At 43.9% G+C, this 25,533-nt stretch overlaps 1 protein-coding gene and 1 long non-coding RNA gene across 3 annotated transcripts in view; one reads left to right on the top strand and one right to left on the bottom strand.

The window, feature by feature from the left end:
- The first annotated feature begins 357 nt into the window (after positions 1 to 357).
- KALRN (kalirin RhoGEF kinase) overlaps positions 358 to 25,533 on the top strand; it is a 434,957-nt gene continuing 409,781 nt past the window's right edge. The window contains exon 1 of the mRNA XM_032445881.1: positions 358 to 685. Within this exon, the coding sequence (XP_032301772.1) occupies positions 613 to 685 (73 nt within the window). The 5' untranslated portion in view covers positions 358 to 612. The remainder of the gene's footprint in view (positions 686 to 25,533) is intronic.
- LOC107316782 lies at positions 9,392 to 24,484 on the bottom strand. 2 transcript variants are annotated; one of them, XR_001556581.2, is made up of 3 exons: positions 24,333 to 24,484; positions 20,143 to 20,282; positions 9,392 to 15,725 (listed from the first exon to the last, which is right to left on the bottom strand). It is a non-coding gene; the product is annotated as an uncharacterized LOC107316782 (long non-coding RNA). The 2 variants fall into 2 exon arrangements; XR_001556580.2 differs by having other exon boundaries at positions 20,143 to 20,272; positions 24,333 to 24,481.

Genomic DNA, 25,533 nt, shown 5'->3' with positions numbered 1-25,533 from the left:
ACATGGCAGCGTGATGCACAGACATATGGCTGCGGAGCGCATAGGGGCAGGCTATAAAAACAATAACAACAACAAAACAAGGCTCCATCTGGGGCGTCCCAGCCCGCACCTGTGCCCGCCCCAGACCGCCCGGTGCGCGCTGCTGCGCGGAGCGACCGCGCCCCGCGGAGAGGCTGCCCCTGCGGGCTGCGCGCCCGGCCCGGCTCAGGAAGCGCCGGTAGGGAAGCGGTGGGGGCGGCTGCCGGGGGCCGGGCCGGGCTGGCAGCGCAGCGAGGGGCAGCGCAGCGGCGGGGGGGGCACGGAACGGAACAATAGCGGGCGGAGGGGAGGGGGCCGGCGGCGGCGGGGCTCGGCACCCCGCCCCGGGCAGCCCAGCCCAGCGCAGCCTCCGGGCAGCGCAGCTCGACCCAGCCCCGGGGCAGCCGCCCCGCAGGCAGCGCGGAAGGGATGAACCGGGCGGCGCTCGGCTGGGCTCGCTGCTAAACGCGCCTCCATCCCACCCTCCTTCCTCTCTTCCCTCCCTCCCTCTTTTTCTCTCTGTCTCGGCTCTCCTCCTCCCTAACTCACTGGATATTACCAGCCGCCGGGCTCGCCGCCTCCTCTCCCCCAGCCATGAATCCCACCGAAGGGGCGGCGGAGGAAGGCGCTGTCCCCGACTCGGAGGTGGATGCTTTCTTCCGAACAGGTAGGGGAGCCGCGGGGGAGGAAGGGGCCGGGGCAGGGCCGCCTCTGCCGCGGGATGCGGGGCTGGCGGCGGTGTGGGCACCGGCGGCTACGGAGCCGCGGGGGGTTGATGTGAAGGGGGTTCTCCGCCTGTCTTTTTGCTTTGTCCACCGCAGATCTCTCGGCTCGGCTTGCCCGGGCCCTCTCCCTCCCCCGGGAGGATGCTGCTGCTGCGGAGCCGCCGCACGGGGCTGCCCTCCCACCGCCGGCCAGGGCGGGAGGGGACCGGCTGGGCTCCCGCCCCCGGCAGGCACAAAAGCTCCGCGGGGATGCTCGAAGCGAGCCGCGGAACGGAGCTCAGGGGGAGGCTGCGCTGGCTGGGCTTAGCCCCGAGAGCAGGGGCAGCCACCCGGGAACCGGCCGGTTCGGGAACGCGGAGCCGGCTGTCTGCCCGGCACGGCTCGGCTCCCTCCTGCCGCCCTCGGGTGGACGACCAGGGCGGGGGAGCCTCGGGCAGCTCTCGCCCGTTGCTCCCCGGGGATGCTGTGCTCGCCAAATGTCTCAAGGATATGGGAGAGTGCGTTCCGCCCTCCGCTTTCAGAGGATGCTGAAGTGAAGCAGAAGGGTCTCTAGGCTGCGGCGGAGCTGGGAGGGGGCCTTCGTTAGTGATGCAGCAATTAGTTAAATGCTCTGGGCGATGGGGACGTGCTGCATCGTTCACCCGTGGCGTGGTAGCCCTTAGCTTTGAAACGTGGATTTACACTGGATCAACATCTCTACTGAAACAACTTGTGGTCAGCACTCCCCCGACAGAATCAGAGTCTCGAGAAAGTATTACGGGATTCTTGGTAGATTTTTAATTAAAAATTGTAAAGGATTAAATGCTTGTTTCATAAGGGGATTGACCCTTGGGGGTGAAGGCTGACACTTATTGGCACAGCTGTTTGTCAAGACTTTGCTTTTCAGCTGTTTTCTTCCATCTACCTGCTCGTTAGCAATGAGATCTGAGATCCAGTTATAGAAGAAAACAAACAAACAGACAAAAAACCCCCAATACCCAAGCAATTATGTAATCACCAAAACTTTAAAGTAGTTAAATCCTGAAGGCTGCAGCAGCTTCCCACACCCCATCTACGAGAAAAGCCTGTGATCTAGGGGATAGCTGTAACTGGGTCTGGCTGTGTGTATGTTGCGATTCACAAGCCATTAAGTCATAGGGTATTTGCCTGTTGATAGCTCACCTGCTTTCAAGCTCATTTCCCAAGCTTCCACAAAATCAGCACTTGTAGGCAACTAAAGACTTGCTTTAAAAAACCAAACACAACAAATAAAAGAAAAATTGCACTGATTTCCCTTTTAGAAACGTGCAGCTTAAGGGTCTCCTCACCTTTCCTCCCCTCCTTCCTCCAAGCTAATTCATTTCCCTGTGATGCTGCCTCCTTAGCGTAAGCATGTTAACAGAATTGAATTTGGAGAGAGCCAGGTCTGTCTAGCTTGTATGAGAAAAGCATTTCTGAAACATGGAAAAGGCACAGAGAATCATGTGACTAGGCATTTCTCCCACTCTGCCTTCTCTACCAGCAATTTCACCTGTAGAACTGCAGATACGCTGCTGTCTGCTTCAGTCTCCTGATGTTTCTGGGGGAAACAACAGCACAAAAATATGGGTTTGGAAGGGATGCCAAGTCCTTGTGCCAAAGGATGTATGCATAGACCATTCCTGTTGGTTGGCTCATTTACCTTGTAAAGCTTCAGTGAAGGAGCTTAAAGAATTGTTTCTGTACAACTAATGTAGCATTTTGCATGTAAAGGTGACATGGCAAAATCTTAGTAATTCATTTTGATTGTCAGTTGCTACAATGACCAATCAACACTACTGAGAAACGGAGAGAAAGCAAACGATAGCAGGCGTGGCTCATGAAATTGAAATGTTGGTTTTCTGCACTCTTTGTGTACTGTTTGCTTCTTGAGGCTGTACTGGAGCTGAGGTTGGTCTCACTCACTGGGTGGCAGGAGATGAGCCACTGAGGGGCTTCAGAGGAAAGCTGCAGATAGATGCTGCTGACTCTTTTCCCTATTGGTGACTGAACAAGGGCTGGGAGGGAGACGGAGTTTGGTCTGTCATAGCTGCAAAGACCTGCATAAGCTCAGCAGTCTTTTTCACTCAGTGTGAGCTTTTTTCTTTTACTTCTTGTGTGCTGACTTGTATTCTGGATTTATCAAGCATAACCGTGGTGTCTTCCATGCCCTTGGTCATCCGCAACAAATAAAATATGAACCTATGTGGCTTAAAGAGTAGCTGCTTCACCAGCATAAGCATACAGTAGTATGCATAAACTCTTCCTGAATTCACTGTTACTACATGGCAAAGCATGAACTCATTGCTCTCAGTGAAAAAATGGACTCCAAAGGATAAATGTCTCACTTGGAGGCTTTTAGTAAGCAGACAGCATGTGCTGGAGCCAGGGGGATCAATTGTTTCTTGCTGGGACCTACAGGGCTGCTGCTGGGAATGGTGACTGTGTTGGAGTGTTGCACCAGCAGCACCCAGAACTGGACAGAGAGGTCCCTTAGTGATTCTAACAATTGAAACAGCAGGTCTCTGAACTGTATGTGGAACATAAAAGTGAGGGAATTACACAGGGTAATAAAGGCAAACCCATTCTGGAGCATATATGGGTGAGAGGTAGGAGTGACTTTGAGAAAAGCATGGGTTTAACACCTGTGTGGTTGATGCTGAAATGCAATTAAGCACCCCTAGAGACACAAAGGACTGGTCTAATTTTTACCATCACATATATGCAAAGAGCAATTCTGTCTTTTAGAGAGTTGCTCCCATGTAACTGGGATACATTTCACCAGGCAGAGGGACCTTAAGGGCAGAAATGAGGATTGCAACCTCCAGCTCAGATTTCCAGGATAACAGAGGCTGCTGGATCAAGGCGGCAATTTCTGCACTGAGTCTATTGCTTCTGTTTGAGCTCATGTTTGAGTAAGAAACTAAATCTGTGCCTAGGTATATCTTATGAAGTTTCTTATGTCTATTTTGGTGATGGATAATGAAATATGAGCAAGTTCTCTAAAGCTCTCAGCTGTGTATGTTAAATGTGATTGAGACTTTTACGTCGCATAGAACTGAATCCAAATACCTGTTGTTTCAAATGTAAAGTAAGTCTCTCTGTATCTGTACAAATGGCAGACATCCCTTGGCTATAGACATAGGGGGAAAGCTTTGTCTTTGTGGCAGGAATTTCTGCAGTGTGGTTTGGAAGCAGAAGTCCAGCATATAAAATCCTTTTCCAATGTATTAGAGATTTATAGAGGTCATTGTCAGAACAACTTGGCGATCTACTGGTTACTGAAGGGTTAATCATCAATATTAACTGTCTGTTAGCAGTACCGTTTTCTAAATTGTTTTTTTTTTTTTTTGGTCCTTAAGTATAACATTGATTACATCTGATGTGAAGATGCCTGATCTGTCATTGATGCTTCCTGTGTGTGAGCTGAAAATTGATACTGCTCCATCTCCTTTGACTGCGATGAATTATTCCATTTGTGTTCAGCCTTCCACCAGCCCGTTAGACTTCCAGCATTGTTCATTTGTGCACAAGTGACTGGCTACTCCGCTACTAAATAACTTAAAAATGATTGGCAGTGGCCAGGCTGTGTGATCAATAGATGTGCTTGAAGTGATGTCTGCACAGAAGTGTTCCTTGAGGTTGATGGAATCAAGTGTCTCCTCACAGAGCAGATGAATTGATTCAGTCTAGTTGTCACTGGGGTGGAGTGTTTGGGTGATGCATGGCTTCCTCATCTTGAGACTTTATAATTCATAAGGTCTGGTGATGTACGTTGATAAAGGATGCTGTGGTGTAGAAGGGCTGTCAGGTTGTACACACCATTATTCTTGAAGGTGATGCTGTTAATTAAAATCCCCACTGCTCTCTAGAGGCTCTGACCTCTGACCCTGTCAGGAATATGAGGTTTGTTCCTTTCTTTCCATATTTTCTTTCTTTTTTTTTTTTTCCTTGTGACTGATGTGGACAAGAGAACAGTTGTGTCATTTCACTTGTAGACCCACATCATCCCAAATCCCTGTCAGCATGTGGGACCTTATGGCTCTGCCCTATTGCTCCGTGGGGCTCCTGAGGGAGCTTTGCTACCCCAGGAACTGGCAGGGACCTTGCATGTAGGTGCAGCAAAGGAGATATGGATGAATCAGTGGGTCCTGGCAGGAGCAGCTATCGTTTTCCCCACTGCCCCTGCAGGTTCTTATCACAAATGGGGCATTATCTGCTGAACTGGGGGGCACTGTGACAAAAGGGAATGATGTCTGTTGTCTGATCCTGGAAGGGAGTGATTTAAATCAGGGATTTAGTTCAGGAAAGGTGTTCAGAGGAGTGTTTCTTCACTCTTTTCCCTTCATCCTTGCCCAGGTATATGAGCAGGATAGTAGAGTTGCCACCTGATAGCGTCATTTGCGGTGTGCTGTTTGTGGCTGAGTGTGCATTGTGTTATAGTCCAGAAAGAAGATATTCATTCTGTTTGATGTTAATTATTGAATGGAATTGCTTCCAGAGGAAAAGGCTCGTTACACCTTGCTTCTGTTCAGGGCTGGGAAACAGTGAGCCTCACAGCCCTTGATTCCCAGCACAGGGTGAAGCGGTGCAAGTGAGACTGGAGCACAGACACCAGTAAAGTTTACAAGTGCTGCACATAGATTTGATGTGGCACTTGCAGGTGTTATTGGGTAGGGAAGGGCCCATTGCTTTCACCTGACTTTAGGGCAAAGCTCCAAGAGGAAGCAAAGTGCTATCCCAAAATCTTTCCATCAAAGAGGAAAATGTAACTATTGCTGTTCCCCCCTAGCCAACTCCTGTGTTGTGTCAAATCTTATAGTAAGGGGCAAGAAAAACATGAGGGCTAAATTTGGAGAAACTTTGATTTATTATATATATATATATATATATATATATATTTTGTGGATTCCCCCTCTTCAAGCACACCCCTTTGTGTTAAGAGCCCTCTGGGGACCCCTGTAGACCGACAGGTGTTCTGGGCTTCTGGAAGGCTCAGGATGAAGTATTTTGTTGTTCCAGCTGCTCTGACCTTATGGTCCCTAGGAAGTTTGGTTATGGATGTAGAGCTGCTTTACTGCTCCATGGCGACGTGTGCCGTGCCGTACTCAGCGGTATTTATAAGTACTTCATAGCTGCATCAAAGAAAATGCTTATGGAGTATTAGGCCTTATAAACCCATAGCACTGTACGTTTTATGACTGAAACCTAAAGTAAGTCGTGAAACAACTTAGAGGTATTTGTGCTTTTGTTTGATTTGGATTGCTGTTCTGCTTTTATTATTTCTCTGGATAAACAGCCCTGGTTTTACAGGCTTGTGTGGCATATATACCCTGTGTTTAACTGAAAGGCCTGTGCCATTTGAGGAGTTTTGCCTGGTAATTCTGGCAAGAATAACAGCGAATCTTGTGATATATATATTGCGAAAGAAAGCTGGGTATGAAGAGAGAAGGCAAACAGAAGTCCAATAGAATTGTCTGAATGGAGACCCTACAATGCAGAGGACTGTAAAAGAAAAATCATCATATTGTGAAGCTCTTTTTTCCACTCATCTCTTAGACAGCCTGTGTTACTGTCACACAGATCCAGAGGACTTCAGAGGAATTATTTTGGAGTTTTCACTGATGTAACCAGAAAACAGAACTTGGCCCTGGCACTGCAGCAGCAGTCATAAATCCAGGTTCAAGTCAGCCACCTGTGCAAGGTGTGGGTTGCAGCTTGTTGAAATAGGATTCTCTGTGTTTTGGGCTGAGGATGGAGGAATATTTCAGCACAATATTTGTATTTCCATATGGTATTTCAGATCTAGTTTAGACCTAGTGTTTGAACTCAGGAGAAGGACTGTTCTCTGCTGTAAGTTATTGTAAAAGTTATGTGTGTGACTGCTGAGGAATAACATCAGTTTCAGTCACTTTTCATTTATTATATTTTGAATGATACACTTAAGAGTAAAACCGATATATTCAAATTAATTATGTTCTACACTGGGGTGTGAAACATCATGTAAAAAATTGGAAGTTAAATAATTCCTGTTTCCTAATCAAAGGCTTGGGAGCTAATTCTGTTTCTGCTTTTACGTAGAAATATTCATTTTCGTTTGCTCACTTTCATTAACTGCCGCCTAGAATAAATTGTCTTACTGCGGTTCTTTCTCTCTTATCAACACTATGTGGCTTTGTAACTAAAACATAGGACTGTCTTCAAATACTGTGCAGTACAGTGACTGACGTACACTGGTGTAATTTGTCATGCTCCCACTTCAGGGCAACAAATTGTCTCTAAGACTAAAAGTGAAATTCCCTTTTTGTAACCCTAACTATCGGAACCAGCATTGCAGCTTCACTGATGGAACAAAACTGCCATAATTAGGCAGACTGTAGTTTTTAGTGTAAGGTCACATCGTGCTTTGCTGAGAATAATAAGAGGAAATGATCTTCAATTTAAGATCTCAGTGACTGGCAGACCAGCTGCTCTGGTCATTTCTGTAAGTGAAGTGGCCTTGGTAAAAAGGGTGAGTGAATGTTGTTTGGGAGAGAAATTAAATTAACCTTGTTGTGTAAATGGTACCCAGGTAGACTTACTTGAGCTTTCAGGTTTTTTAAACTCTTCTGCATGTGTGTAACAGGCTCTGCTGACGTGGCAGAAGATATGCTTTATCTTCAAAATAAAAATCATTAAAAGGAATGATTTCACTCAAAGATGTTGCATTCTCATGGAGGTTGTGAGCCTTCCTTTGGAAGGTGAGTGCTGGGTAAGGCAGCAAAGACAGCATGTCCTGCTGCAGTGGGATATGAGGAGAGGGAGTTGGCCTTGGCTGGTTTATTACCTGAAATTAGAATATATGCTGCAAAAAGAGCCTCCTGAAGGCTTGCTGATAATATTGGTGCTGCTGGCGTAGTTCCTGACTCCCAGAATGTATCTGGGTGCTCTCACTGCAACCCAGTCCACGTTGGGAGCCAGTGGCTGCTGGGGACAATGGTGTTTGCTTGTCTGTCAGTCAGGACAATGGCCTGCTGCTGGGCTGCTGGGAGGAGAGTGGCTGCTTTGTGTGGCAAGGCAGGCATGGCAGATGGCTAATTGGACATGATAAACCACGGGGCAACGAGGAAGAAAAAGGAGGTCTGCAGGGATTATCGGCTTGTATCCCACATGGTTAAAAAAAATAATACATATATATCTATACCTACATCTGTGTAGATATATAATGGATATATGTATGCATGTGTTTTTAAAATGCACTTTCTCATCTTTAGCATTTTGCCATGAATATATAATTCAAGAAAGCAGGGGGACACTAACTAACCTCTTTGCCTTGGCTAACATGAGGCATGCTTTATTAGCTGGGGGAAAATCATATTACTGTACAAGAAGGTGGGCAAACACACAGCCCCCAGGGACTCTGGTATGGCACTTAGGAAAATTAGCTGTGCGTGTTTTTCACTGATCTTTTAAGTAAATATCAAACTGTTGTGCCAAACAGCATCCAAGCTGAAAATAAAGCCTTGTGGTAGAGTTTTTCAAAAGGATGGAAAGAAACTCTGCAGTAGTTTGCCTGGTTGTGAATAAACCATCAGTTTTGCATTATTGAAAAGTTGATTAATGATGACATAATTTATGTATTTAAATGTCTTGTATTAGACTTAATAGAGAATATGCTGTACGGCCAAATCTTGAGACACTTATTCAGACAAACTTTCACTTATTTAAAACAGCTTAATAAAAAACGGAATGGAAATTCTCAAGGTACCTTTCAGTCCCAGGTAGCTTTCATGTTAAATGTCCTTTTGGCATAAGGTCCCTGGGAGCTCAAGTCTCATGCCTACCCACACCCTGGTAGCAGCACAGATCGTCATCCCTTTGGATGTAGGTAATTCCTTTTTCTCACTCCTAATTTAATGGAAAGATGGAAACACACAATGGCTTTGGGACTAATTCCATGATTTTGGGTAACTTTTCCGTTGTTCATTAAGAGGGTTTAGGAAGTAAAGCTGTAATGGGGTCATTGCTTTGGTGGCTGCTGTGGTGATCCACAGCCCCCACCGGCTTTAACACCCTGTTTTGTAAAATACCATCAAAGTGCCTAGGAAATTTCAGTATTTTACCGTGTCTCGTAATACTAATGTTATGGCATATAACAGATACATTTAAATTGTAGTAAAAATAAATCTGTAAGAGGTTAAAAATAATAGCTAACAAGAAATATGCAGTACTCTGTGGTAGCAGATTTACTTTCTGTGGAAACGTCTGGACTGTGTTTCTCTTCCACTGTTTACTACTGTCTTTTCCCACGGGACAGGTTTAGTGGAAATTCCAGATGCAGAGTTTCAGTGGGTTGCTGCTGGCTTCAGCAGGCCCTTCAGGGCTGAACCTGTCAGTCTGTGCAGCTCCTGAGGCTCCAGGGCCAGGAGACCACTGGAAGAATTGCAATACTGAATCTTTCTGTAGGACTAATCTCTTTTGGGCCCTATAATATTGTCATCGTGTTGTGATGGTTCTCTACTGGTGCTTATTTCTCTTATTGTCTCGGATGCTGATTAGTTCCTTCTGAAACGGATGCTACGTGAACAAAAAGATGGTCTTTGCCATGAAGTTACTTACAGTGGAAACTGTGGAGTGGATTGGGAATTCATTTAACCAAAGATTGTCTTTCACTTTTCTCCGCTTTTAAATGTGTCTGAAGGACAAGCCTGTGGCATCAGGGAATTTGACACTGGATGTGGAGCACAGGGAATGGCTGAGAGCAACACAATAAGGGGGGGAGAAATGAGAAAACTGTAGGGAAACCTGAAATACATGGAAGAAAGCAACAAGGTTTTCCAGCAGAGTGCTTCAGAGCAGAGCTGGAAGGCACTTTGCTGGGAACGCAGCCACAGCTTGCATCCTATGTGGAAGGGAAATGGTGATGTCAGTGTTGGGAAGGTCAGAAGCCAAAGGAAATCACAGAAATGAGACAATAAGTGGTTTGATTAGAGCTGTGTGTAGCTCTGAGGATGGAAAGCCAAAGGTAGGGTTTCTGATGTCAGGAAAATGTCATCAGATTCTGGCAGAGTGCATAGCTAAAGGAGGTAACAGGCCAAGCTTGTGCATGTGCCATGCTCATAATAAGGAAGGTGGCCATATGAGGTACTGCACTGTACAGGAAAACCAGCAGAATTTTCTCCGGCAGGAGATTCCCCTCACCATCTAAGACTGTTATTGTCACACTGCAGTCTTTCAGTTCTGATTGTACCCAATGCCTGTCTTGCTTTGATGCTGCAGAGATAAGGCATTTGCCTATGAAGCAGAGACACTGAGCCCAAATCCTCCTGCTTCACATTTAATGCCTCTTGTTCACAGAAAGATGTCATGAAGAGCCAGTATCCTTGGATCTGACTGCCACTGCGTTCACAGCAATTTAACTTTCCTGCTCTGCTTTTTTGTGCTGAAGCAGAGTTCAGGAGTGATGCTAATAGAGTCAGTCTGAGGCACTCAGATAAATTTAGTCCGAAGGAGTCGGTCAGGCCTGCCGGGTGAATAGTAATGATCTTGTGAGCTTCAAGGACTCAGATCCATGGTGTGCAATTCTCTGGTTAGCAGCTTGCTCCAGTTCAGCTCAATCCTGCTTGAAAGTTAGCTGGGGTGTGAAATAGGGCAGCTATCTCTCACAGGTTCCTGCTGCTGTGTTATCTGTCTGCTTCTGCAGGTTATTTATCAGTTTTCTAAAGAAATGGTCTTTAACTATTTGGGAGCCCGGAGGAAGCTGCTGATTCTGGTTTGAAAAACTTCTCATGCTAAAACTGAGCAGAGGAAAAACCTGATGCATTAGATGGGTTATGATCAATTAATACTGATCTGTGTGGCAATGAGGATCTGCAACAATGCTTTTCAGTGTACAAGCCATTATTGTGGGAAAAGATTTTAAAAAGGGGGAAAAAAACCTGCTTGTCTACATCACTGAGCTGCTCAGTAAGGTGTTACTGGCATCTTGGCCCTAGTTGATGTGATTGGAATTGGTTTATGTGCTTGATTCAGCTTCAGCTCCATTGCAGTGTTTTTGCTTGAGACTTCTGGTGGCCATGGACAGTAGTTCAAAACCAGAGGCTGGTGGGTTCCCACTTCAAATGACAGGTTCCTACAGCTTCTGCCTGGAAAGTTAAACAGTGCTGGAGATGTGCAGGATGACCAGCAGTTACATTGCCTGCCTGAGCTGTCCTCACCACTCCTTGGTGTCACATAGCAATAGAGATAACGGCACAGATAATGTAGATAATTGTGCAGATTTAGCGAGCAGATTTAGTAAAACATTTCAAAACACTTGAATAGTGACACTGTTTGTGTAGAATGGGGAAGTCTTATAAAACCCATTTGTGAAAGAGGGATAATCCGGCACAAAAGTTCCTGATTCTTGAAGTTATGTGGGCTTTGTGCACTATTTTGTTTGTGTGTGTGTAAACTCAGCGTTATGTTCACGGAGCACATCCTGACAACTCTGCTTGACTTTAACTTGCATTGCTGGGTCACAAGCCAAGAAAAGCACACCAATCCCTTTGTACCTCAGGATTGTCAAAAGTCTCGGCTAAAGCAGCAGTGACATCAGCTTGGTGTGCAAACACTCAACTCTCCTTAAACCACTCCACGCGAGCACCTATATATGGATGCAGGTGACCTACTTCAGGCAGGTTGTACAGTTTGCTCTTAGTCTTGGAAATGGGATTAACACACCTTTCCTATGTCCACACTAGCCAGTCAAATGGATTTAAGATATTTATTACACTGACTATCTAAGTACGTGTAGGTCAGACCCACATCTGATCCAAAAAATGGCCCGATGCCAGCTACAGCAGAGGAACTGCAGTAGTTTACACAGGCGGAAGTTCTGACCTGTGTTCATCTGACAGATTCAGGTGAGGATGGGGCCGGAGGACTGGTAGCAGAGTAAGAGTATTTCTAATTCAGTGCTTTAAGGCATCCAGATGATGTTTCTCATCACCATGGTATCCAAATGCTTAAAAAAAAAAAACAACGAGGCACTTGGGTGCTGGGTCCATTCTGCTTGCTATTTGGTACAGTCCCTTGTGCTTTCTTCATAATGAGTGTGCTGCTGTGAAAGTTACATCTATTAAATGCTAAATGTAAGAGTGATTTAATGACATGCTATTAAAAAGTTCCACCTACCTAAAAATGCTTTGCTTTCCAGCCAGGTTTGGTAATATATTCCATATTTTACAGAGATTTCTTCTTGAAGCGAATGCTGTCAGGAACCATTCAGAGCTCTGATCCTGCTTTTATTTTTTTGGTCTTTTACAAGTGCCAGGTTCCTTTTTGCTACAGTTCCAAGTGCTCTGATCCAAGGTTTGTGCCATGGATGTCTCCCATGGGTGCATTGGTTACTCGGGGGCATGGGAAGGTGCCTCCTGGCTGGTTCCACACAGTTCACTTTAACAGAGCTATAAACATAGTATACAATTTCCTTTCCTTGGTCTCATTTTTCCTTATACTTTTTCCTCTTGGTATACATCTAGTGAATGTGGAAGCTACGTGCTGCTTTTCCAAATGGAGCAGTTCGTTTAATGTGGAGTTTCTCAGAATGGAATAAATACCTGTGGTCATCTGAGGAACTCAGAACTGGATTGTAGTTACTACCTGTGTGCAGCAGCAACATTCCCTGGGTGAGGTGTGAATGAGAATTACAAAGAGATGTGAATAAGCACTACACTAAAGACTAATTTTCATGCTGGCAAGAAATAAAGTCATATTGCATATCCAAGGGGAATATATAGCAGAAAGGAAAACTTCCTCTTTGGAAGTTACCTTGGTATTTCTTATATTTAGGGAAAGAGACTGTGCGAGGTACGGCACAGACAGCAACTGAGGGTCTGCAGGGATTGCTGGGGGAGCTCTCTCCTCCACCTGTAAATGCTGTTGCCTCTGCATTGCCCTCCAGTCTGGAGCACAGCTCTCATTTGCTTTTTTGCTGCTGTTCCCCTGCAAAAGCTTTCCTTTCACATATATCTGGAAGATAAAGGAAAGAGCATACCTGGCTTCAAAAGTCTCAAATCCAAACGAGCCTCTCTTTTTTGAACTGAGCAAGAGTACTTGGGGGTGAGGGTGGGAGAAGGAAGTTCATCATCCCTTTCCTTCTTTTCCTGCTCCTGGGGTGCAGTGACCCCTGTGTGCACACAGAATAGCTGAATTTCAAATGGACAGGACAGAAACATTATATAGTTTAAAGTGAAAATCCTGGCGTTAATAGGATAGCACAGAGGGCAGATTTGGTGTGCCTAACTAGCAGGCACATGAAGTGCACACATGAACAAAGCAGGACTAGGCTTCATTCCTTTTTTTTTCCTGTCTACTGTGCAGTGATGTTAACAGCTGCAGCGAATGACTTCTAAAAGAATCTCCTCTCCTGGCTCCCTTTTTTGCCCTTGCAGTCTATGTATGTGTTTTCTCTAGGATGAGAGCTGTTCCAGGAACTCGTTTAAAGCTTTTCCAGTCATTACTTTTCTTTTGGTGCGCGGACACCCTGCAAAGAGTAGCTCAGACAGCAGCCCGAAGCACTTAGGTTTCCGAGTTAGCCAACTGTAGCAATCTATTTTTAAAAGGTTATTTTCATGAATTGGATTTTGTGACCTGATTTGAACTGGTCTTGGGCACACGCGTGTTGTGCTGAGCCCACAGGATCGTCCCTGCTGGCCATCTCACCACTGCAATCCTGGCTGCTTCCTGAACGGATCTGGCTCTGAGGCTCCATCTTTGCCTGGCTCGATAGGGTTAGCATACCAATCACTTATCAGGCAGAAACAAATTCGTTTCTTCAGTCCTACTTCTTTGCTGTTGTGGTGGTGCAGGGAGTTTCGGGTCTGCTGCTGGAAAGAGCAAAACTGTTTGTAATACTCCAGTTTCTTGGCTTTCCTGTTTCCCTTCAAGTGGTGGGAGTCTGGAGTTGTGGCTGTTTCCTTTTATGAAATGCCATTACGTTTTTTATTTTGACTATTTGTAAAAAGTGATTTAAAACCCCACATGGCTAAAGAGTTTGTGCAGTGATTTACGTAAGTTTTGCCCTTAATTCTGCCATTGACTTACAGATGTAGGTACTATGTAAGACCTTAAAACATGTGTCACAAAACCATGCATCTCTATTACACCAAATGATGATAAATGATCTTGATTTGGAAAGCCATAAGCTGTTGTGGCATTGGTGACTTATATCTAGTCTGGATGCATCCTCATGCAGTTTCTCTTAACATCAAAGGATGCAGAAGCTCTATAGAAGCACTGTGGTGGGCCCTGGCCCTGGCTTTATCTTGTCACAGGAGGCATTCAACATGTAGGGGTAAATATAAGCCTCATGTTCAGTCTCTTGAAACTGTCTTAATGTTTCTGTTGTGTGATTCTACACAATATTTCCACTGTGCTGAAATAATTTGAGTTTATTCTCCTTCCAGAAACAAACGGGAAAGCTGTAATGTATTGCTTTGGATTAGGTGGTGTTAATGTTCAGAGAAATTTTGTTTTTTTGTTTGTTTCAGTGTCACACTTTTACATACAGATAAATAAATAAATACCTTAATTAGAAAGCTGAAGGCTTGTTGTGGGGGTGTTCATCATACAGCAGTGTCCTGCAGAGACTCTGCAAATAGATGTTTGGATGGAAGCCGTCAGGGTTCCTTCAGCATAGATGTTGCTGGATCTGTCATTGGCACATACATATTTGAGCCCCGGAGATACATCTAGATATTGAAACTGCATTTTGTTTGAAGTTAAACTGGAATTTTGCAGTTTTGAAGCAATTGGAGCAAATAAGAGCACCTTAACTCAAGAAATTTTTGGAAACGAGGTCTTTGTTCCTAATAGACAACTATATTGTATGGAATAACTGTATTCCTCTAACTATATGCTTTGGGATAACTATATCAATTTATTACTTTTCTGCATTTCTATTCTATTCTAAAATTATACTTTCTAATGTTGCTGTCTTTCAATAAGTATTTGCTGAATTTGCCTGTCTCAACTGATGCATTTTAGTGCTGAGAGGTAATTTGTATTTGTGATTCTTCCATAGGGCATCAAGATGAAGATGCTTGTTTTTAATGCCTCCAGTGACTTTGCGTTACCTCTCTTGCTTTAGGCAAGGCAAAACATTTACAGCGTCTGAAAGCTCTGTGTCAGGTGCAGCACGTGCAGACACCATGTTCAGGCATTCTGCTGCCTAAGCAGTCTGGGAACACACAGGCTTGGCTGCGTCATGCTGCAGCCTGGATACGAGGGGAAGCCTTCTTACATCCCCAGCTTTTCCTGTCCAGCTACATGTGGGTCCCACATGTCACAGTTCATTGTTTAAGATGGCAAAGTGCGTTGTAGTCCTGCAGAGTGAGAGGGACTGTAAAATGATGTTATTGTCGTTAAAGAAATTTATAAGCTGTTAAACACCACTTGTTGGCCAGGCAGTTTTTCTATTTCCACTGCTTGATAAGAGGCTTATAAGGGAACACCTGTTGTGTGCAAGGAAAGGGAAAGGCAGACTGGTTTTCTTTAATATCCCAAATCAATGGGTTCTTGTTCTGATGCTGATTGGACCCAAGCTGTAGCAAAGCAATCTTCCCCATATTTCAGCTTTCTTCTTGTTGTTGGTTTGCTTTATCTGCTGGACAACTCTACTGGTATTTCTAATGGCTCTACATGCAGTGAGCAGCATTTCATAATAAAGCTGTATGCATCCTGGAGTTGTATTTACAAGTGGGAATATTATTGTGATGAAAATGCCTCAGCAGTAAGCTTGTGATAAAAGAATGAGTGTTGCAAGCCTGTGAGGTGAAATGGTTGTGCCTTTAAGAGCAGGATAAAGGAGTCTTACGTGAAAGACAACCATCTTTTATTAGGTTTTCTATTCTATGCATCTCATATTTTCTATGTCAGAAGTGTAGGTTCTTCAGTTTTTCTTGTTCTTCTTTAATACTGGTTATCCCCTTGCTGTGATAACGGAGTCATTGCATTGGAGTAATCCTAGAAGAAAAGATTGCTTCTGTGAAAAGCAAAGCCCGTGGTCCTGTTGTTTGTACTCCTCTTGTTGTCATTAAAGCTATCTGTGTTAGCCCGTGAGCAGCCCACATCATCACCAGTTTCTCCTGCTGCTGGAGCCTGCAGTGAGACCATAATCCTATGATTGTCATCACAGTGCCTTCCCATATAATGTGATTTTACAAATCTACCACCATGCTTTCTCTGCAGGAACAACAGCAACAGGATAGGACATGAATAGCAATACTAGCAGGAGAAAGCAAGTATCCTATTGTCTGATAGTGCTGGACAAACTGCCAGCCAATTTTCACCTTCTGATATTGAGGTCGTAGATAAGTTTGGTTGGCAACGCAAAATTCGGGAGATGGACATCCTAATTCTGCTGTGGCCTGCTGGGTGACATTAGGCAATTAGCATCACTCCATGCCTCAGTTTCCCTGTGAGAATTGGGTAATTGGCTGTGGATGAAAAGCACTATACAATAATAACACTTAAAGCAATGCATACAATGGTTATTAACACAGAACACTGTCATCATCTCCACTTTATAAATGTGAGGAACTGAGGCAGAAAATGCTTTGCCGAAAGCTATTGATGGAGGCAGGGCAAGAGTCCTCATTAGACCTCTGGAGCTGGCAGCTGCCTGGGCTCTGCACTGCTCTGCACTCTGCCTGCCTTGCTGTGCTGGATAAATGCGGGGGACCTGGGGTGTGGGATAGGCTTAGGCTCGTTCTTGTCAGTGCTCCTGAGTTGGGAAAGTAATCAACAAAAGGTGGTGGTTTGTTTTTTTTTTTAATCTAGAAAAAAAGTTTTTAAGTCCTCCAGTTGTAACAAGAATATGTTAGAACAAAATATATGGGACAGCCTTGTCCTAATTAGTTTGCCATTGAAATTAGCAGCCCTCGAATTCAATAGGAATGCATTTAGGCTGACAGTGTCACTGAAAAATTCTCAGGTCTTTTTGCCTTATGGTTTTGAATACGAGTTGAAGCTTGGACATCACAGAACCTCTCCTGGGCAAAGCTTTACTCTTCGTTTCAAATGTTTTCCCTTTTTTAAAAGCCAGTTTCTTCGTGTAAATTGAATCCATCTTATTTTTGGGTATATATTTAGTATCCAACCAGTTTGCTTTTTCTTCAAAGTTCTCAGACAGCAAATCCATTAAGAAATCTCATTGTTGCCAAACTAGTTTAAGATATTTGGAACTTCAATTACCTACTGAACTTTTAAAAAGTAATTTGGTAATGAAAGCAGTGAATGCATTCTGCAGTGTCTAAGGGCTGCTAGCAGAGATAAAATGCTTTTGGCTGTATGTCAGATAAATGCTTTTATTTTGAAGTATATGGTCAACAATTTATTTATTTTTTCCCCCTTGAATGGGTCTGAGGAGTCTAATCCTTCAAAATATCCCCAGACAAATCTGCATTGCTAGTTCCTGTATTCTTAAATTAAAACAATCACTTAGCACTTTGCACCTAAGGACAATCTTTCATCTCTGGATCTGGATGAATTTTACAAAGCCAAATGCATTCAGTCTAATCAAACTTCTGTGAATCAAGGAAATATTATTACCCATTGTATGGTGATGTTACCCAGAAGGAAGATATAATCTACATCACACATCAGTCATAGCAGAGAGTTCTGGAGCAGGAGGGTGTCAGGTGTGCCCAGGTGAGAAGCCTGGGGAAAAGATTATCAGAGTCTCACTATTTGTGACAGACTTGAATGTGATCCTGGATGTGGGTCTGACTTCATTTTGCAGGGAAACAAAAGATGAGTACAAAACTATTCCCTCACACTGTGACTTGCAGGTTGTGTTTGCTGGATCCTTTAGGGATCTGTGCTTAGGAAGCCTGGAAGGGGCTCTGATGTGCAAGACAGTGGTCAGTGCAGGGGGAGAGGAGCTAGACTTCCTTGGTACCCTACAGATAACAGGGAGCATCTCACAGTAGCACAGCTCCAGTCACCTCCTGAGCTATAGCTCAACATGTGTTTGTTTCAGTTGCTCCAACTCCAGAAGGATGAATCTTGAAATGGAAGAACACCGAAAGAGCTGCAAAGCTTCTCTTCCATAAGCAAACCATTGTCTGTGTATGGCTGCGCAGTATGAGCAACCCAAACCTAGTAACCCTGAAATGAATGATTTGGTTTGAAAATGAAGGTCATTAGCACTAGCGTCTTTTCTTCTTGTACTAATGGAATGGAAGATGAGTGGTGTTTCCCATGAATCATACTTTTTACAGTACATAGTTCATCCGTGACACTGAATTCATTCTCATATGCCATTTTCCCCCAAACAGTATCTACAGCTGGGGCCAGATGTGCTGCTTGGCTTGCAGCTGAGCCAAGTTCAAAGGCTTTGAGCTCAAGCCAGGCCAGAGTATCTGGGCCCTATCCCCACTGCTGCAGGGTTGGTGTCTATAGACGCAGCCACACGTGCAGTCCTTCTCTAACCCAAATCAGTCAGAATGATCTGGGTTAAAGAAAGCCTTCCATGCTTTTAAATAGCAAGCCAACCTGGATCATTTTGACACAACCGGGTTAGGGAGTGCCTGCCTGCAGACGAAGAGACAGATTGCAGAGGGGGGGAATGCAAGCCCTGTGCAGCTGGAGCAGGCCTTGAACAAGGCTGAGCAACTTCACCTATGGGTGAGCTCAGCTGCCTGCCCAGGTTTGGAGAATAGCTTTGTTTTAAAGGAAACAATGAAATACTCAAAAGGCTAGAAATGAGGCTGATTTTTTCCCAGGCTTGGTGTGGACTTATCAGTTTGCAGTCTGATGCTGCATGAGCTTGTAGATATGTTCCTGCCCAACTAGGCAGTGGCTGCTTTTTCCCCTACAGACAATTTAGAGCAAATTCAAGGTTTTTCCCATTGCTTCCAGTGACTGTAAGGGACCTTGTTAGGCATTATTTTCTGGCTAACAGAAGAGTTTTCCAGGTGTTTATGAGCTAGTAGCACATGTGGTCTTGACATGAGACACACCTTGTGTGTTTTCACAGCCCTCTAAACATGCTGATAAGGGGCAGATATAATTAGGCTTTCTGCAGAATCTGAATGTAAGCAATCAAGATTTAAGTGTGCAGCTGATAGTCTAAAATTGCCTGTAAAGCTACCATGGGCGAGTTTGTAAATGTTTCTGTTTGCCAGTGGGCTTGGCAGGGATCACTCTGAATTCTGCTGTGCTGAGACTTGATTACTCTGATTTAACACTGGTGTGCATGTGAACAGGGTTAGGCCCATGGAGAGCATGGGATACATCCTCCCCCTTCAGGGAACTGTAGGCAGTGGCCACACGTTGTGTCCGTGCTCCACAATGAGGTTTCATCAGTCCAGGTGCTCCCTGAAAGTTGCTGCCCACCTCTGCCCTGAATAGTTGCACCTGGTGCATGTTGCAGGTGTGTTGGTGATGGTGCGTGACAGCTTCATGTTGTCTAGCTCTGAAGCTGATGACAACCAGAGAAGCGACTTTCCCACATGGGTGTTTATTTCCAAACGCATACACGCTGTGGCTCAGTGCTTCCCTGACTGAGGCAAAGGCTCGACCTCTCTCTTCTTTCAGTTCACTTCACAGTACTTGGAATGAACAGACCTAGATGATGCAGCAAGTTTTTCTGGGTCACTGATTGCGTTATATGCTTGTCCTTCACAGAAGAAATACAATGTCTTTCATCTCAGCCCATCAGCTTGTTTGTGTTGCTTTTAATTTTGTTGTAGCCATTTAAACCCAGTGATTTTGTCAATAAGCATTATTCATGTGGGGAGAATTAAATTGATTCATTCTTGAAGCACGCTCTCTTGTGCACACAGACCCATGCAGTTGTTCTACAGCCTGTCCTGCCCCAGGGAGCTTTATATCCCAGCATACCTGTGGATATGGGATGTGTGTGTGTGTGTGGGGGGGGATCCTGCACCATGGTTCAGGTGCTGGTGTGGCTGAGTGGTGCTGGGCACAGTCCAGTTTCAGCTGCTTGCATTTGATAAATCCCCAGTTTCTCCTGCCTTCTCAGTGTGTGCTCACAGACCTTGTCCAACTACTTGGTGTGTGTTTTTATGCAGAGACAATCTATATGCAGTCTATGGGCTGTCTTCAGCATTTTGAAAACCTCTGTGCATGAATGATTTATTTGCACTTCTGGAAGCGAGCTTGATAGACACAAAAAACACTGGAAAAGCTGCAACCCAGATGCTTTTTCCAATGATTTGATTGTGTTTTATGGGAATACTTGGCATTCAGAGCACTGCCTTGTCTCCTTCAAATTGTATACCTGCCCAGAGGCCAGGGCTTGTGGTTTAAGCTGGAACTGGCTACCTTCAACCTTAAACATTGCTTTTCTGCAACAACTGTCTTTTATTTGTAGAATTTCAGTCCAATTTCATGGTATTCAGGCTGTTTCACTTACCAATTCTTACGCTTATTTTCACTCTATCTCTGCATCCTAGTGGTGTGATGGTCTCCTCATCAGCTCATCCTGAACACTTTGGTGGTAGCAGGAAAAGCAACCATGTTTGTTGATGGCGTCATTAAAACCTCTAAAGTGTTCTTAAAAAAAGAAAGAAAAATGGATGATTTTATGAATTTGGACAAAAACAAAGTACTGAAAAGTTTTGTTTGAATGTTCTCCAGCAAGTTAGAATAGGAATGTAGTGGATGAGTGGTTTATATTCTCTGAGCAAAAAAAGTAAGCTTTGTTTTTTGAGGTTAACTTACGTCCTCTGTTTGGTTATTTTGCTGAGTCATAAACCTTATTTCTTAATAAGAAGGAAGTTTTGTTGAACGTGTCTTGTTCAGCCCTGCTCCTCCAATTAGTTGGTTAAGTATCTCCTACAAAACCATTCTGCATTTGTCACCAGTGAATTTGTCACGAACTTAATATTTAAGTTCCAAACAAGGCTGATACGTATTAAAAAACAAACAAGCAAGCCCGTGAGCTGTCTGTCCTAGTTAATGGAGCTATCACCTCTCTTCATGCCACAGTGATTGATGTGCTCTCTGATGGAGTTGCTGCTTCTCTCTCACTCCTACTTGTCTGCATGTTAATGCCTCCACTTGTTGAATAATGATGCACTTTAATACAGATTTGTCTTATTTTTCTTTGAGTGCTGACAGGCCAGAGTTATGTCTGTGTCTTTCTGCAGCATGCTGTATACTTCTGGTCACCTGGAGCAAATCAAGGGGAAGAGCTTTACCTGCAGACTAATATTGCCCTTCTCCTGGGAGCACCAAGCAGTGAAGCCCATTGGCTTGTTGTATTCCAGGGGATCTGCGCCTTTGGCACTGGGTGCATATAAGGCCTGTATCTTTGCCTGGGGATCTGCCTGCCGCAGTCTCCAGGCAGCCCACCGTCTAGAGTGTGAGCAGATAGCCTCCCTGATGCAACAAGCCTTCTGTTTGTCCTTCTGTGTTTCTAACAGTCATTTTATGGTAGAAGCAGCTCAGCATGATTTTACATTTACAAGCCCGCAGTTATATCGTTTGTAATAATAAATATTTTAAAAGGCAAGGGCAATGTAAACACGCTGGGCTAGGTTTAAAAGTTGAAGCAGCGAAGGCACATGGGGAACTGGTACCCTAAATAGCATATGCAAAGGGTAGAGATTTGGCAGTGTGGGAGGAAGGGGCCTTTGGGGATGTATGCCACCAGTGAATACAGAGTAGTTTCAGGAACTGTAGAAAGGCTCAAAGATATTTGGATCTACTGCTGCCTCTATAATTGCAATATATGAGTAGTATGTATGAGAAGTAGAAGGAAAAGCAGGAGTCTTGCTAATGATAGTTAATTCCCTGAATCTTTTTGTGCATGTTTTCTGTTTTTTTAATTTGAGAGTCTGGTACTTTGAGAGTCAAAGTGGCCCCTGGGCTCACTGTTGGGAATCAGTAAAAAAAAAAAAAAAAAAGGAAAGAAAAGTTAAAAATGCCTTCCCTCACTGAAAAGTATTACATATATAATGTGAATAGGGGGAGCAGCATCTTACCACATAGCTGCAGTCCATTTTCTAGCTATTTGCTGGTCACAGGGGACAGAGGTTGCAGTTTGCAAACTGTTCCTTCTTCTTCTCCTGCAGTATTTATTCACCAAACTGTGCAATGTGCCACTAGCCATTGAGACACTTTGGGATTTATGTCCCTTGCTTTGTTTCATAAAGGAATGTGGATCTTGTATCCCTTCAACTAGGTACTCCAAAGAACTTTAGTATTGCAAATATGCCAGTGCTTGGTTCAGCTGCTGTATTTCTGCTGCTTGAGCAGAAGTTGATGGCAAGGAAAGACAAATATATGTGGAGTTGGGTTATGAGACTGACAGATTTGCTGCTATGTTTCATTGTAGTTTAGGTGAGGTGAAGCTGTTTTTTTTCTTAATGTTTTTGTAGATTGCAAAACTTGAGCAGAAATAAAGAAAACTTAACAAGTAAACAGAACCTATTTTTCCTATACGTGTGAATTTGGAGTGTTTTCCCCAGTGATTACAAAAAAATAATGCTCATCTAAATGAGAGGAAGGAGACAAGGCACAAAGCAGCTATTAGCACAACCTCTGGGGACAGCAGCCCAGCTCTCCTGTGGGACACCATGAGCAGTGCTCACCTACAATGGGGTTACTGCAGCTTTATTGAAACTGCTTTCACGTGTGCGTTTGTTGTCTTCCTTTCAGCAGCTGTCAGACTGGGGTTAGTCCTTGCTGTAGCATCTCTTGGTTTTGGTTAGTATTTAAATACTGAGGCTGCAGGTGAGACTGCTCGCAACAGAAGTTCTTGCCTTAAGCAAACCAGTACCTTGTGCCTACTGTACCTTGCGCAGTAAGTCTGCGTGCCCATAATCTGTCCACTGGACGTGATTTAGGATGTCTAAAAGGAAAATGCTCTTTTCATGTAAATTGGGGGAATTTTTGTCTCTAAGGTAAAATGTGAATAACGAAAAAGAAAAAGAAGTCCATTCACTATGTAATTTTGTCTCCCTCTTATTGTGTTTCTTTTGAATAATATCATCCATGTGATACTCGGTTGTTACAGTGAATCTGGGTTTCAAAATCTTCCAGGTGATTCCAATATTTATTTCTTCCTTTGTGGAAAATTTGTTTTCAGAGTGTTAATGAGCTTTTCTTTTTTCCTCTCCATGCACTATGGTCACACCTCCTTGTCCAATTTACTGTCCAGCTCTAGAGAAATAAATGAATTTTGGAAAGCTGGTATTCTGCTACTAGTTTGGGTGTCATTCAGACTTGCTACTATTTGGATAGCTCCAGCTTTTTAACAGGTCTTTTGGACTTCTTTGTGTTTACAGAATGGATTATGTTACACTCCTTGGAGCTTTTTGTGTGTTTTTGGGAATCAAGCAGCCATTCACAGAGGCCTGGTTTGGACAGCATGATGCAGAAGCAAAGCAGATACCGACCTTGCCCTTGGAGGGGGTCCCCTTTCTGTGAGGTGAACAGAAAGTATTAAGACAAATACTGGATGGTGTGCTCTGGAAGAACAGCTGTCTGTAGTAGGCAAGCAGTAGTATGCTTATTTCCATGACACACAGAGATTTGTGTAGAAATCATACTTACTGAAGGCATTTTAGTTTTCCATAAAAAATAAAAAGAAATCAGACATCTTTGTGTCTTGTTGACTTGTCACATTGATGTGACCAGAGCTATAGAGAGTACATTGACCTGGTCATGGCTTAAAGCAACAGAAAATTGTGCTCCATCCTGAAGGCTTGGATGGTTGGCTTAAAAAGCTGTAATGGTAACAGTTCCATCTACACTGGCTTAGCTTTCATGTTCAGGTTGGTGTGCCTTGGTCTTAGTGAGTTCTGCCAGGGTATTTTTTGTTACTTCAGGAAGGAATTTTAGTCTTGTGGTTTGTTTTGTTTTGTTTTTAATGGTCACTTCTGCAGTTATTGAACATTGTTGTTTAAAATCTGATATTGAAATATGTTGAACAACTTCTGGTGTCTTTGGTTGGGAATCAGTATCAGTTCACACTGAGATTCATATGAGACATTTTGATCTTTCTGAAGTTTGTTATAGCTGCACTATTCCCTTAGCTACTGTAGCACTTATGGTTATCCATCCTCTTTTCTTCAGACCAACAAGAACTGTTGACATCTGAACGCTTTTAGGTAACACACAAAACCACATTGCTTTATTCAGTAGTCTGCTGAACTGTATGTGTGTGGGTGACTTTGCTGTATAGTCACGAGCCTTTAGTAACAAATGAACTATGCATCACCAGTCCATAAAACAAAACCAACAGAATAACCCAACAGCCCTGCTGAGTACACAAGGGGAGCCAGCTTTTTTAGGCACCAAATACTGTGATTTGTAAGTAACATGTAAAAGCTTTTTTACCTCATTATGATGAAAAAGAGTTTTATTACCAGATGCCTTATGGAGCCTAGGCTAAAAGATTCAAATCACAGTTCCTAATATTAGACACATAAGTACATTTTGGTCTTGTATATGAATCAAGATTGCATTCTGTAAAAGAGTGATAACACAGCTTTTCCAATTGCAGTCACTCATACAAGAATGTGAACTAGGAATTTAACATGGGCAGCCAAGATGTTGGCTGCAGCTTTAGGGTGTATGAGGTTTAGAACAGCTTACCGTGGTGGGCAGCTGGAGCATCCCTAAGTCCATGGTGCAGACAGGGTGTGTGAGCATAGTCTGTGGTGTTGTGCTGGGTGCTCAAGCAGCATAAATGTGCGGGAGGTTTGTCTGTTCTGATCAAGCCAAGAGACAGAAATACTTCTGGTCTGATTCATTAATGATGGCATGTTTGAGCTTCCACACCAAATAAGGCTGTGGTAGCAACAGAAGGTCAATTTTCTCTGACTTTTGCTGTCCATGGTTGCTGTTATTGCCTAGCTTGGTGATCAGGTGCTGTGATAGAGCAGTTCACTTCATGTCTCAGACATGCAGCCTAGAGAAGATGGATTTTAAGAAGGGAAAATGCATTCTCTAAACAGACTAATGAGGAACATAGATCTGCATATGCAGATCTGGCAAGTATTAAATAGTGTGTCTCGACCCTTTTCTGCCTTTCAGTTTGTTCTTCATGGTACAAATCATAACTGGTTAGAATGTCAGTGTCGTAAGGGGTTAATACCCATAAAAAAGGCAAGTGGCAAGGCCTGGGTAATTTATTAAAACATTAGTTAGAATCAGGGCTCCTGACACCTCCAGTGCCGCGGTTTTCGGTAATCCTCCTTCCAGTGATGAAGTCGATGGGAATTCTGCCATTGCTTTTAGTTAGGTTAGATCATTCTACAGCAGAGAGGAATAGCAACAGCAGTGATTTATTGAGCCAGCCAAGTCTGTTCCAACCACCAAAAACCCCTTTCCTGTAGTTGCCTGGTCCCCTTTTCATTGCTGTTCTAGCAGAGATTAAAAGCAGTAGTGTAGCAGCAATATTGCAGGCTCATTCAAATGCACATTTGTCTGATGTGTCAGAGCTCTGCACCCTCGACTCTGAACGTTTTCCCCAAATTACAGTGTGTGCATACAGTGAGGTTTCTCTGTCTCTCCCTGGTGCCATCTGGGTGTTGTTTATCTGTGTGTGTCGTGGGGGATTTAATGTGGTGTCTGTGTGGGTAGCCTGGTGAGAGGAGTAGCTTTTGCATCCTGCGGTGGAGATGCTAAAGCTCTTGGTCTCAATCATTTCATACCCCCCTGAGTTTCCATTGCCTGTGCCTGAGGTAGCATTGCCTGCTGAGGAAGGAGGAGCTCAGCCCCAGTGGAGACACTGAGTCAGGATGCAACCTGACTGCGGGGACAGAAATAGGAATAGTGAACTCCAAGTAGTTAC

The sequence above is a fragment of the Coturnix japonica genome, chromosome 7, assembly GCF_001577835.2.
Source record: "Coturnix japonica isolate 7356 chromosome 7, Coturnix japonica 2.1, whole genome shotgun sequence".
NCBI lineage: Eukaryota > Metazoa > Chordata > Aves > Galliformes > Phasianidae > Coturnix > Coturnix japonica.
The sequence above is the reverse complement of the archived record's forward strand: the minus strand, read 5'-3'. Positions and strand labels throughout refer to the sequence as shown.